At 54.3% G+C, this 13520-nt stretch overlaps 1 protein-coding gene across 5 annotated transcripts in view; it reads right to left on the reverse strand.

Moving 5' to 3' along the window:
- Positions 1–13520, reverse strand: part of DCLK1 (doublecortin like kinase 1) — a 233090-nt gene that overhangs the window by 38066 nt on the left and 181504 nt on the right. For all 5 annotated transcript variants that reach the window (XM_037057652.1, XM_037057653.1, XM_037057655.1 and 2 more), the window contains 3 exons: positions 9061–9118; positions 8446–8565; positions 5116–5262 (listed from right to left, as the gene is read on the reverse strand). In XM_037057652.1, coding sequence (XP_036913547.1) covers positions 5116–5262; positions 8446–8565; positions 9061–9118 — 325 coding nt within the window. The remainder of the gene's footprint in view (positions 1–5115; positions 5263–8445; positions 8566–9060; positions 9119–13520) is intronic.

Below are 13520 nucleotides of genomic sequence, written 5' to 3' on the forward strand. Positions count from 1 at the left end.
CTGAACACTGACTGTTACGTTTCCAGAACATTACTGTGTTTGTTTCTGGAATCTAATAAACATTACTGATGTGAGTCGTTATTTTGCCAGTAAAGACCTTCACTTTCCTAAGGAAGTGGAGTCTGCCCTTCCCTGTTAAAGGCCCCTCCCCCAGCTCCCTGGGACAGGACAGTCCTGGTGATGGGGTGGTTTTTGCTGCCAAGGCTACAAGCCTGCCATCTAGTGGTGACCTGTGGGAACTGAAGGCAGTTGATTTTAGACAGTTTTTTGTGTTTTTTTGTTTGTTTGGAAAAAAGCAAAAGGTTCCTTCTAGTCATAAACTACCATGCACGCACGCGTGCACACACACACGCTGTGGTCCCGGGTGTCAGTGCAGCTGGGAAATGCCGTTCTTTCTCTTCCCATTCAGTGAGGTTCAGGCTGAGGCCAGAGTCCTCAATGGAAGACAGGTCGAGAAAGGACTTGGGTGTGTCACGCTGGGCCTGTCCTCTACTTTGTGAAGAAGTGCCACTCGGTCATGTTCTCATTTAATCTCATCCTCCTGCCACTCCTCCATACAACCAGTAAAACTCTGTGCAGGTCACACGGACCAGAGAGATACGTTCACGACTAGTGTGTGCTGGAATGTGAGAAAGAATGAAAAACACTGCAGACACACAGCCAGTCACGACCTTGAACCCGTGCACCTGATATACGTAATAATATTTAAGAGTTTGCTGAGTTCTGGCCAAGTTGGAGGCGTAAGTACAAACGCTCCATTTCCTCACACAACCAAAAGAAGGATAACAACCAGTTTAAAAACAATCCACCACTGGAACTGCCAGAAAACCAACCTACACGGAACTCTGACGGCCAAGGAGTTAAAGAAACATTCACCGAGACTGGGAGGAGGGGCGGAGACGGGCAAGAGATGAGCAGAGAGGACGCGCGGCCGAGTGTCGGACTGGGAAACTGAAGACTCAGAATCTTTGGCTGTAAACACCTGTGGGGGTTGCGAAGGCAGGAGAGACTCCCAGCCTCGTGGGAGAGTTCGCTGGAGAGAATCACAGGGTCCTAGAACGTGCGGAAACCCACCCACCTGGAAATCAGCACCCGGAAGGGCACAATCCGCTTACGGGAAGCAGGGGAGTGACAGGGAGTGGGGCTGGAGTGCAGCCAGTGCGCAGCACCCTTCCCTCCCCGACCCCTCGCCGTCAGGCAGCACCACGACAGAGCAAACAGGGCTGCCCGGCCCTGGCCAATGCTTAGGGCTCCTCCCCTCACTACATAACAGGGGCGACAAGACAAAGAAATATGGCCCAAATGAAAGAAGAGATCAAAGCTCCAGAAAAAATACAACTAAGTGATGAAGAGCCAGCCAACCTATCAGATGCACAGTTCAAAACACTGGTCATCAGGATGCTCACAGGACTGGTTGAGTTTCATCGCAAAACGAAGGAAGAAATGAAGGCTATACAAAGTGAAATAAAGGAAAACACCAGGAACCAACGGGAAAGGGAAGGAAACAGTGAACATAAGGAGAGAATCTTAAAATCAGCAAGAGGAAAGGACATAGTTTCTTACAAAGTCCCTATAACACTATCAGCTGATTTCTCAAAAACAAAACAAAACAAAAAACTTGCAGGCAAGAGGGTCTGGAAAGAAGTATTCCAAGTCATGAAAGGTAAGGACCTACCTCCAAGATTGCTCTATCCAGCAAAGCTATCATTTAGAATGGAAGGGCACGACATGTTAAAGGGACTTATCTAAGAAACAGAAGATCAAAAATATGGACAGTAAAATGACAACAAACTCACAACTAGCAACAACTGAAGCTAAAAAACGAAAACAAAAACTAAGCAAACAACTAGAGCAGAAGCAGAGTCACAGAAACAGAGATCACGTGGAGGGTTAGCAGCCGGGAGGGGAGGGGCGTAATGGGAGGAAAGGTACAGAGAATAAGAAGCAGAAACAGTAGGTACAAAATAGACAGGGGCAGGGTAAGAATAGCGTGGGAAATGAAGAAGCCAAAGAACTTATATGTACAACCCATGCTGGGGGGTGTCCAGGGCAGAGGGGGAATAAAGGGGAGAAAAAACTGGAACAACTGTAATAGCACGATCAATAAAATATACTTAAAATATAAAGTTGTTCAATTTAAAAGAAAAATAGAAAAGAATTTATTTGCATCTTTCAGATTAGCCACGACCCCCACAGCACCCAGCCTACATGCACCACATAATGCACCACATGAAATCTTCGGCATAATCAGCTTATGTAAAAAAAAACTTAGTCATGATACAATAATAAAATTGTAAAAGATATTGATATTGCCTCAGTTCCCAATGTTTACCTAAAATGTGGCAGGAAACATCACTGCAAATCAAATATTTTCTTATTAAAGTGTGTTGACATGGCCAAATACTTGGACTTGAATAAATCATTCGTATGATCAGAATAGACCCTCACGGCCAAGGTACAACATTTTTATATTGTCCTATAAGAATTAAAAATTGAAGATTCTAAAGTTGTTCTGTATATACTACCACACTGCACCAAAGGAAATCTAGAACTGAATTATCACTTATAAATACTACTTGGCTAGTTATAACAAGTACCTAACTAGCAAAAATCTTGTTAGTAGACTAAAAATTGTAAGTTTTTTGGAGGCTCCTGACTAGAACAGCAGTGCAAACTGTGCAGTGAGGCCTTCTTAGTTACTCAGTGAGTTTCCTGTAGTAAGAAAACAGATTTAAAAAACTTCATATGAGCCCTGGCTGGTGTGGCTCAGTGGACTGAGTGCCAGCCTGTGAACCAAAGGTTTGCTGGTTCGATTCCCAGTCAGGGCACAGGCATGGGTTGTAGGCCAGGTCCCTAATAGGGGGTGTGTGAGAGGCAACCACACGTTGATGTTCCCTCCTCCCCGGCGCTGACCGAAGTGGCAGTACTCCACGGAGAAGCTAAACCGACCGGCGAAGGGGGGAAGGGAAACGAAACTTGACTTTTCCATCCGTGCCCGTTCGCGGAACGTAGAGGGGCTTTTAAACAAAGGCCCTGTTGTGAGTCTGTCCCTGGAGAGGGCCCTGCGATTCAGGAACGAGGAACGCAGACGGGGACGGAGTGGCTGCCGTCTGCAGGGCAGCTCCGTGGAGGGGTCCGTGCGGGATCTGGGGTGCAGTGTGCGGAATCCAGGGTACAGTGGGGTCAGGCCGCCTCCTCTGACCTCGGCTTCCTTCATTAGCCCATAGCTACCAGATGACTAACGTCACTGCATAAGGAATCGACGAACTGCCCGAGTATTTATTTGTTAAGTGCCTGTGTTTCCTACTTGGATGCCACCTCTGATGCCACAGTACCTGGCGCGTAGCTAACACGGCATAAACCACTCTGTCTGCTCCTAGCCTGACACTGCCCAGCAGTCCAAGCCTGGGCCCGGAGGGGGGCAGAGGAGGGCAGAGATCTCGGCTCTGCCCCGTGGGGGTTGTCTGGGAACTCCCAGGCACCCCACTTCCTCACCTGTCACATGGCGCAGTAGTGGAAGTTACCCCTATTTGGTTCTTGTGGGCATTCAATGAGACCGTGAGGATGCGGCCCTTAGTGCACCCTGCACACCCGGAAGGTTCTCCATCACAGCCGGTCTCTTCGGCCTTGACTGCAGACCCAGTGCCGGGCTGTCCTCTGCTCTCAGACCTTGTGGATACGAATCGCGTGGGACGGCCTGCTGCCGTGCACACCTGCCCATCACCGGGTCCGGTTTGGGCAGGCTGCAGGAGGCTCGGAAAGTCGAGTTTTCAGCAGGCATCTGGGAGTGACTCTGACATAGGGGGCTCTCTAGACCACCCTCGGAGACATGCTGCTTCAGAAAGAGGACCCCCAGGTCCCAGACTTCTACAGAGAGGGACGAGCTAACAGGCATGGCGCACAGCTCTCGGGGGTGGGTAAGGAGGGGAGAGGAAGAACACCATCTTGGAGGGGAAACTGAGTCGATTCATTAACATTCCAGCCCGAACAGCCAGCACAATTTGTTACTGCCATGCTCGCCAAGGACAGCGCTGCAATGCCCAGTCTGCCCCTCCCCCTGTCCAGGCTTCCCCTTCACCACAGGCTCGGAAACAGGGCCCAGCTGCTCACAGGGCGAACTCAGGACTCCTCCCCGGAGGTGGGGGCGGGGAGGGCTCCCGAGAAGCAAACCAACAGCTGCCGGGGCGGTGGCAACGTCTCTGATTTTCAAACTCAGTCTTCATCACAGTTACTTTCTTGCTGGGGGCTGCTGTCCTTCGAAACCCACTAGGATGCATTCTCTTAGCTTTCAGACCGAATGGGGGTGGGGAGCGCGCCGTAGGGCTGCCCTTGAGCGCATGAAACCCAGACTTCATTCTTGCATTATTGCTGGTTAGTTATTGTATCTTTTCCATGCAAACACTGTAACCCCACTTTTGCCCGCCCCTGAATTGTCGGGATGCAAGTTTGGGAGAGTAAGAGAAACGAAAGGGGCTTCCTTTTTTTTCTAAGCAAAACTTTCTAACTTTCTATAAAAGAGCTGTTGATAAATAATATGAGTGTAAATGTTGCTCGTGCCCCTGGCCTAGCTCTCAGCATCAGCCAAAGCCCTACCGGGGGGGTCCAACCCGTGGCCTATTTGAGGCCCAGGCCGCCTGAGGCCCAGAATGCCTATGAATTCAGCCCAACACACAATCACAAATTACTTAAAATCTTTTCTTGGCTCATCAGTGTTCATTAGTGTTTGTGTGTTTAACGTGGGGCCCAAGACAACTCTTCCTTTTGCAGTGTGGCCCAGGGATGCCAGAAGGCTGGACACCCCTGCCGGACCCCAAGTTCGGTTGGCATCCCCCTGCCGGGGTTTCCTTCCCTAACAAGGCGTGTGACCCCTGCAGTGCAGTGACGTCACGCATCAACCGACCGAACCCGTTTCCTGCCCGCCTCTGGAAGCCAGCTGAGGACTGGCCTTCGAGACACTGGGTTTAAAGAAAGCGAAGAAATCAGACAAGAAACTCGAGGGACATGGTCCCTGCCCCCGCCCCCCCCCCCCCCCCCCCCCACAGCGNGCCCCCCCCCCCCGCAGCAGCTGGGGCTCCTGAGGCCCCGAGGGTGGGGGCGGGGGGCGCGGTCCCTCACCAGCAGGTTCTCGGGCTTGATGTCTCGGTGCACGATGTTCAGGCTGTGCAGGTACTTGACCGCGCTGGCCAGGTTGTAGAGCATCCCGCTGGCGTCGCGCTCCGTGTACTTGTTCGTGGACGTGATGGCGTCAAACAGGTCTCCTCCCTGGGCAGAGACCGACAGGCAGCAGGTTAGCGAGTGTCCCACGGAGCTGCCTGAAGAGGGACCGGCCAGCTCTCAGGGACCGAGGGGGTGAGCAGGGCCTTCGGGTGCCCTGGGCCTCCCCGCCCCTTTCGGCTCAGAGGCCCAGCGACCTGGCAGAGCTCTCTCCCGGATGGAAGCTGCCCTCTGATGCTCAAAGGGAGACGCTAGTGAGGAGCCTCTGCCCCAGGCCCCAGCCAGCAAGGGGGCAGAGGCCTTGTGACACCTGGGTGCCCCGGTGGCACGTGGTAGGAGCCTCACACCAACCCCCAGCAGGACCCTAACCCCCGCAAGGGAGAAACAGGGAACAGTGCAAAGGGCAGGCTTGTGGCCTGGGAAATCCACACACGATTCCCTTTGCCCTCTCGGAGCCAGTATGGTGTTTCCTTTTCCAATAGTGTTTCTTTGCGAGAAGCAGAGGAAAGGACCAGAAACTGCCATTTCACAGCTGAGAGAGAGAGGGAGGAGGGGGGAGGAATTTCAAAGGAGGCTTCTAGGACCAAATGAGGGGGGACCCCTAAAAAACCTGGAATTTATTTTTATTAATTTTATTTATTTATTTTTAGAGAGAGAGAGGAAGGGAGGGAAAAAGGGAAACATCAGTGTGTGGTTGCCTCTCACGTGGCCCCCACTGGAGGACCTGGCCTACAACCCAGGCATGTGCCCTGACTGGGAATCGAACCGGCAACCCTTTGGTTCATAGCCCGTGCTCAATCCACTGGGCTACGCCAGGTAGGGCCCGGAATTTATTTATAAAAATCGTGCATTTATTCTCACACGTTTAAACATCAGTCACCTTCAAAGTCCTCTCCTTCTGACTCAAAACACATATTGAGACTTTTCCCACTGCTCACACAGTTTTTGAACTCATCGATGTCGGTGCCTTTTAGTGCTTCTGCCGTTTTTTGTTTCACCTCTTCCACGTCGGCAAAATGCTTCCCTTCGAAACTTTTTTCATCCGGGGAAACAAAAATAAAAGTCGCCCAGGACAAGATTGGGGAATAGGGAGGGTGGGGCCTGGGGGTTATGCCTTTTTTGGTCAGAAACTGCTGAACACCTAGCCTGGTGTGGGCAGGTGCGCTTGCAAATCACCCATCTTGAAATGGGCAAATGTGTTGAAAGTACCTACAAAAAAATTCACTGGACCAGAACTCAGCCTCTCACAACAACGCCGGCTGGTGCAGATACAGACGGGTTCCCAGGACACTCCCCCCGTGGGGGAGGCCCTCCAGAAGATGATTCCGGGTTTGGGGGGTCCTCCCTCATATCCACTTGAACTTTCGTCTGCCGTGTTCCCTGCTGACTCGCTGTTATTTGGTGAAACAGAACGGTCCTAGGCTCCCCTTTCAGTTCTGTGTATTTGAACCCGGTTGGAAAACTTGGTCTGATGCAGGGAACAGCGTTTGCATCATTCTTGCGTCAGATAGTGCGCCTGCCCCACAGCTGGGCACGGTACGTGGCTGTGTTCAGTGGCTCCCTCTGGTGGCGGGGACTCGACTCTTCTCGTTAACTAGGCTGACAATTTCCCAACCCTTGTGTGGCCTGACCTTTGCCCTACGCAGTCCCTGCTCAGCGGGCTCCCCCTGTCCATGCCGCCTCGGTGGGTTCCCAGCTGCCCAAGCACGGGTGTTGTCTTCAGAACAAACACTCTCTGCACCTCCTGTCCCTCTCAAAACCAACGCTGCTATAAAGGGGCTTGTGGGCTCTGTCCGTGCCCCACCTGGGGGGCAGGACTGCTACCGTGGTCTGTGTGGACAGCCCCCCGTGCCGTGACGCGTATGGGGCTGTCAAGGGCGGCCCCCAACCCCCCACCCTTCCCCCAGGTAACCAGGCTCGGGGCCTCCTAGAGCCCCTCATTCCCCTGCTTCCTCCACAGAGCAGCCTGAGGCCAGCCAGCCCTCCTTCAGGGCGTGTGGGGCCCCGTCCTCGGGCCCCCCCGTCCCGGGTGGGTGGACGTTCTTGGGGCTTCGTCCTGGGTTGCCGCCTTGGCTGCCTACCTCCGCGGCTCTGTGCCCGCGGCATCCCACCCACTGACCGTTTCCTTCCCGCCGGCACGTGGCTATGGACTTCCTGTCTCTCCGAGGAGCCAGCAGTCTGTCCCACGGCTCAGCACGTCCGGCCCCCAACCCCAGTTCCACCTTGTCTTACCTCGTCTCCTGCTGCTACCTGCCCTTCGTAATCCCCGGCCCCCGACCCCGGTCACTCTGTGGCTGAGCCTGTGCTGGTCGGAGCTCCTTCCTGGGACATCCCGGGTCTCCGTGCTCAGTCCCCAAGGTTGCCCCCCCAACAAGGTCTGCCTTGCTTGGTCCGTCCATGTGCCCTGCTGCAGGCTCAGGTCTCATATCCTGTTCTTAACAATTATGGGATCTGGCTTTTAATCACAGTTCCTTCCCTGTTTTCCTCAGCACCAGCCTGGTTTGTCCTGTCACGACAGTTTCTCTTGGGCACAGCACAGGACCCTCCGGACCGTCATCAGGTCAACACAACACACAGGCGCGAGAACAGAACTGCCTGAAAACTAACACTCCGCATCTTAGCACTTCTGACGACCAGAACCGTCAAACAGGGAAGTGGGGGGGACGGGCAGGCCACCTCGCGTCACGGGCGGCCGTCACTGCCATTTCGCCCTGTCTGCACTCAGCGACCTAACAGAGAGCAGTGCCATGGTGTGTGACAGAACGAGAGGGCAAGGCCCAGGGGAGGGCAGCAGGCTGTCCCCACTATCGTTACGACGCGGATGTTCTTCCATTAGGTTGACCACTCGAGGTTTAAAGCTTGTTTGTACAGGAAGGGGACGTAGTTCACGGGAGCACAGTCTCTGCTACGACACTGGTCGTATAGGTACCAACACTTCCTGTGTCACACAGACTGGGGCAAGCCACTCCTCTGCTGCTCACTAGTCACTCCTAGGCAGGTGCACACGAGGGAACTGAGGTACAGGGAGGTACCCAAGGTCGGGAGCTATCAGGTCAAGGCCCGGACTTGGACTCTGCGGTGTCATTCTAACATCGATACTCTTCCCCAACCAAGACGCCAATGTGCACAGAGGACAGACTGCATGCCAATACAGGAAACCCAGAGCGATGTCATGCAGGACAGTTCGGGGGGGCCCCGTGGAGGCTCAGTTCTTTTTCCCAAGATACCCACCTTCACCAGCTCCATGACGAGGTATAGTTCTGTTGGTACATCCATCTCTTCAATCAGCAGAACGATGTTGGGGTGCTTCACTCTTCGCAGGATGGACACCTCATTCTGGATCATGTGCTCCTGCCCAGGACGAGAGCAACCTCAACAGATACGCCCAAGCACGGGAGGTGATCCCGCAGATGGGTGACCCTGTGCAATGCAAAAGCCGAGGGGCAGGTGTTTTGGTAAAATATGAGGGGTATTTCTCAGATTGCAGTGTTTGGATAGCCTAGAATCACCAATGGATGTTGAAGGTCCTTAGACGATACTTGTGAATTCAGAAATTATTGCCAACAACTACAAGGGCATGTGGGAGCGGGGAGTGAAGCCTAAGATCACAAGAGTGACGGGAGAAAGAAACCAAACAAGCAAACGAAGGGAAGGGGTGAAAACAACACCCGACCCTACTAGCTCACTTTGTCCCAGGACCACTTGGAAAGGTGAGATCTGATTAGTCTACGACTTCCTGTCCCACCAAACGCAGGTGAGGATGAGTTCGTGCTTGTCCGGGAGCTGATGTCTGTGTTTCTCTCTCCCCCCGATACTGTGTGTTCACAGAATAAACCTCATACATACTTTGCCTCGACATTTGCTTTTCTTGATAATTTTCAGAGCATACTCCCTAGCCGTCGACCTGCAACGAGAAAAAGAAAGTTTTTTTAAGTAAACTTAATTTGAGATATATTGAATCATCTTGTTAAGGGTGTCTCGCTTGTCCCACAGACCTTGCCTTGCGGTATAAATATTTCATGAATGACCCTTTTTCCCCAAGAAACATATAAACTCTCAGGGACTGAGCAGGTGTGAAGACAGCACACACACACGGGTGGAAACACAGGCAGCGGCCCGCTCTGCCATGCCTGTCTTGATACGAGCGCTCTCACGCCAGCCGAGTCGCTCCTGCCCTGCTGCGCCGGGGCCCAAGATGGCTATGGGCTCCTGCCCTCCTCCTTCCAGCCGCCTGGAGGTTCGCTCTCCCTGGAGCGTGGCTGTGGCCATTTTGTGGATGGGCCACATGCACGGACGGCCTCACCGGAAACCCCGAAGGAGCAGCTCACACACCTTTAACTCGGGTTCTGGGTGCGAGCCTCTGAGGCTGGCTAGAGAGCCCATGGCTGACGTGTTCTGGGGCAGAGAGGGGCACAGCCGTCGCCCAAGCTTCCTGCAGCCTCTTGGGCAATGGCTGCCCCACATCACAGGAACGCAACGGAGGTGACAGTGAAAATCAGCTCATCCTCCGAAGCCACAGGGCAGTGGAGGCCACATAAGCAAGAGCTTCTGGGGTCTCTGGTTCTCACAGACCCCGACCAACCCCAGCCCACCTCCGTGACACACAGAGCAGGGAGGGCCACTGGCCACCTGCAAAGAGCTCTCTGAGCTGTGTGACCATGACTAAGACACTGTGGCACAGGGTACCCCACGTTCACCTCCAGAGGACATCACGCAGACTGAACGATCAGAATCCACCCTACTCGACAGGCCACGCCTATTCCTTCCCGGTGGGAAACCAGGACTGCCTGCCTCTTCCCTGCAGGCAAAGCCAACTTTCAGGACCCACATGAACCCAGTGGGAGTGAGGCGAGCAAAGACCAGCGTTTTAAAGCAGGGTTTGGAAGTCCTCGGTACGGAACACCAAAGGGGGCCTCCCAGCCACACGGGTGGAGGGAGAGGGGCTCGCTAGGAGCCGGTCAGGAGGCCAGGCGTCGCCTCTGAGTTTCAGGGGCCACAACACACAGACACGGCCCTGTCCTTTGCGTCTAGAAATCCGTCTTCCATCGCCGTCCCAGGCTCCTGCATGACGCCAGCTCGCAGAAGACAATAAATGAGGACGGAATTTTTGTAATTATATCCGGTGACTGGAACAGAATAAAATAATCTCGTGGAAGCCTGTTCTCTCCACTAGGGGGCTTTTCAGATCAGATGGGTGGAGGCAGGCTGCTCCCTCTGCCTCAGGGGCTCCCGGGCAGCTGGCTCCAGGCACCCTCGGTTGATTCAGTCCTGCAAGTCCTTCAGGCCCCAGCTGTGCGGACAGGGGGTGACGGAGGACACGTGAGCTGGCCTCGGCCAGGTGCTGGGCCTGGGTGCTCAGCACGCCCCCCGCCCCCCAAAACACCAGACTATCGGCCGGGCAATGGTGCAGCAGAGAGAAAAACACTTCGGTAAGAGGGAACATGAAAGATCGGGCATTGGAAATGTACAGTGAGCGGGTGCATGGGCCCATGAGAAACAAATGACGTACAAAGGGACTCCTCACGTCCTGGAAGACTCACGAGGCCCCAGAGTAGCCTCCTCTCTTGAGGCTTCTGAAGACTTTCTCTGCAGACTAAAGAATCCGTAATCAAGAGGGAAGCTAAGAGCTGAAGTACTTCCGTGTTCCGCTTTTCGAGATTCACTAGAAAGACTACGGTAACGCCGACTGGAGGCTAGAATCCCTGAGCAACATCCTAGCTGGTTGAGAAGGTTTCATGGGTGCGCAGGCAAGTCTGGACGCATGGGCTGGCCGCCTGGAGCAAAGCCAGCTGTCTCAGAACGGGCAGGGGCAGGGAACCACGGAAGGGCCCAGGAAGCCCGAGGCGAGGGTACGGCATGGGGAGCCCTCTGCTGGGCTCAACAACCTCTTGTTGATGCCTCCTGGTGCTTTGCCTTTTCTCGGGGCCTCAGAATGCTGCAGAAAACAGCTTCAAAACAGAGCACGCCTCTGCCCACCGCCTGCCTTTGGCATGTCCCAGGGGCTCCCGAGGCCACTTGGATGTGGCAGGACTATGGAAAGAAGCTGGCACGGGACTGCGCACAGGAAGGCCGGAGTAGCACTGTTATGGAGGCCGCTGTTGTAGGAGAATTCTCTGCGGGGCAGGGCAGTATTAACAGAGCTGGGAAAATACGCTCTCGTTAATGCATATTCACCCTTCAAAATGTGGCAGGAGGTCCCTGCCAGCGGGGTGCCATTCACAACGTCCTCAGCTTGCTTTTGTTTTCTTGGGCCTCTGGAAACTATTAAAAGAATGTTTCGTGATGCCTCCAGGGAGGGAGGGCACACGCCATATGTCCTCTGCTGGAGGGGAGCTCGAACACTTTCTGCCGCAATCTGGTGTTTAGACTCTGACGGCTGGGACCGTGAGGCCCGGAGGGTGGGCTCAGCCCAAATACACGCCACCCAGACTGGAAAGGGAGAGATGCGTGCTGGGCGGAGAGAGGAGGAGCCTCTACCGCGGGGAAGACCAGTGCTGCTGAACGAAGACACGGCTCTGACCCACGTGCTTGCTGGGACAAACAGCAGGGGCCACCACATCAGGCTCGGTGGCTGACAGACGCTGGCAGGACCCAGACAGCCCACTGTGGAAGGGCGTGGCGACCCCCACAACAATGGGTTTGCGGCTGCAGCGGGAACGGACATGTTCCCATCAGTGAAAGTGCACACGCCACGTGAAATCACACAAGCACACGCGCTTCCATCCATTGCCTCCTCGGAAGCTCTTCCTGGTTAGTTTCCGTCTTTTCTGCCCAGGGACAAATGCAGTACGTGTGGCCGGGGCTCTGCTAAGCCATGTCCTGCGGGAGCCGCCTTCTTGGGGACCGTGGAGAAGAGCAGCCAGGCATGTAGGCTTGGGAGCGGGCCCGGATCTGCGCCTGGCTAAGGACTGACGGAGCTGAGAGATCTTGGGCTTTCTTTGCATGAAATCGAAACAGCAGTGACATTAAAGGGAATGCCAGATGGTAAAGGTGTGTCCTGTTTGCTCAGGGAACAGTGGCTGCTCCTGGTTCCGGACGCATGAGGCCCTGGAACGTAAAGGGACATGTGCTCCATGCTTCCTCTGGCAGAGACCCAACAGTGGTCAGGCTGGGCACCGAGAAGCGGGGTCAGAGAGAGAAAGGGCAGCAAAGGGCTCCCCTGAGCCCCCGGTGACTGGCTTGTGGCCCTCCCAAAGAGTGGCTGCCCCTGTGTGCGCTGTCACTGTAGCGAAGATCCCGGTCGGGTGGGCCTAGGGGTGGAGCGGAGTTTGGGGTCCCCTGTCCGAGGGTGGCTTCCCGAGGGCGCCCCTGCCTCCATCAAGGAAGGCCCTTCCAAAGCATGGCAGTGGGTTCGTGGAGCAAATAGGGGACACTGGCCACACTAGCAACAGCCCTGGTGTCTAAGGCCGGGCGCAGACTTCCCAACCAACTGCGCTTCTAAGCCAGAGGCCGGGGGACAAGAACAAGCTCTGCTTTCCAGGCTGCAGCTTCTGGTCGGTCTGGTGTTCTCTCTGCAAGGGCATGTGCGTGCAGGGACGGGCGCTGGGCGCTGCGCTCTCACTGTTCTCCCGCTGGTGGCCCGAGGGGGCCCACAGGGGCAGGAACAGGCCTCAGGGGGAGGGGCCAGCTCCCTCCCCCTGGGATGGAGGCGGGTTCCCCTGGAGGTTTCCACACTCTGCTCTCCCAGCCCAGGAGGGATGCTGCCATGGGAAGCAGGCAAAGAAATGGTTCCAACCTGGTGCTGAGCTCAGGGTGTGAGGCCCCCTGCTTCGGGGCTGTAGCTCCATCTGTCGTCACCCCTCCCTCTCGTCGCCACCAGCTCCTGTCCTTGATTGGGCGTCAAGGTCCCACAGGCTAACCTTGCCCTCTACCCCCTTCCCTTGGGCACGGGACCTGGCTTGCTCGGGATGGAGCATGTTAGGGGAGTAAGCACCATGTTTGCAGGGATCAACACACACACACTTTAAAGCTTTTCAAAGCTGTTATAGTTAATTTCATGATTGTCTGTGACATATATTATATATGTGTATGTACACATATATATATTCTACATGTCTGAATGTCTGATCTCTACAAAATGCCTGAAAAAGAGTATAGGAAAAAAATTACTCAACATACGCATATATCTTTTTTTTAACAAAATGAAAGGACTTACCTGAAAAATCTGGCAAAGTTTTGCTGAGTACATTAAAAAGAAAAATCAAAGTCCTTAATTTATAGATTGTCCCCAGGAATCACTACATTTGTCAAATCTTGTTTTTTTTTCTTTGACATCTGGGCCTGAGGCGTTAAGCAATCCCACCTGT

The sequence above is a fragment of the Sturnira hondurensis genome, unplaced genomic scaffold, assembly GCF_014824575.4.
Source record: "Sturnira hondurensis isolate 20B ecotype Veracruz unplaced genomic scaffold, ASM1482457v3 Scaffold0009719, whole genome shotgun sequence".
Classification (NCBI taxonomy): domain Eukaryota; kingdom Metazoa; phylum Chordata; class Mammalia; order Chiroptera; family Phyllostomidae; genus Sturnira; species Sturnira hondurensis.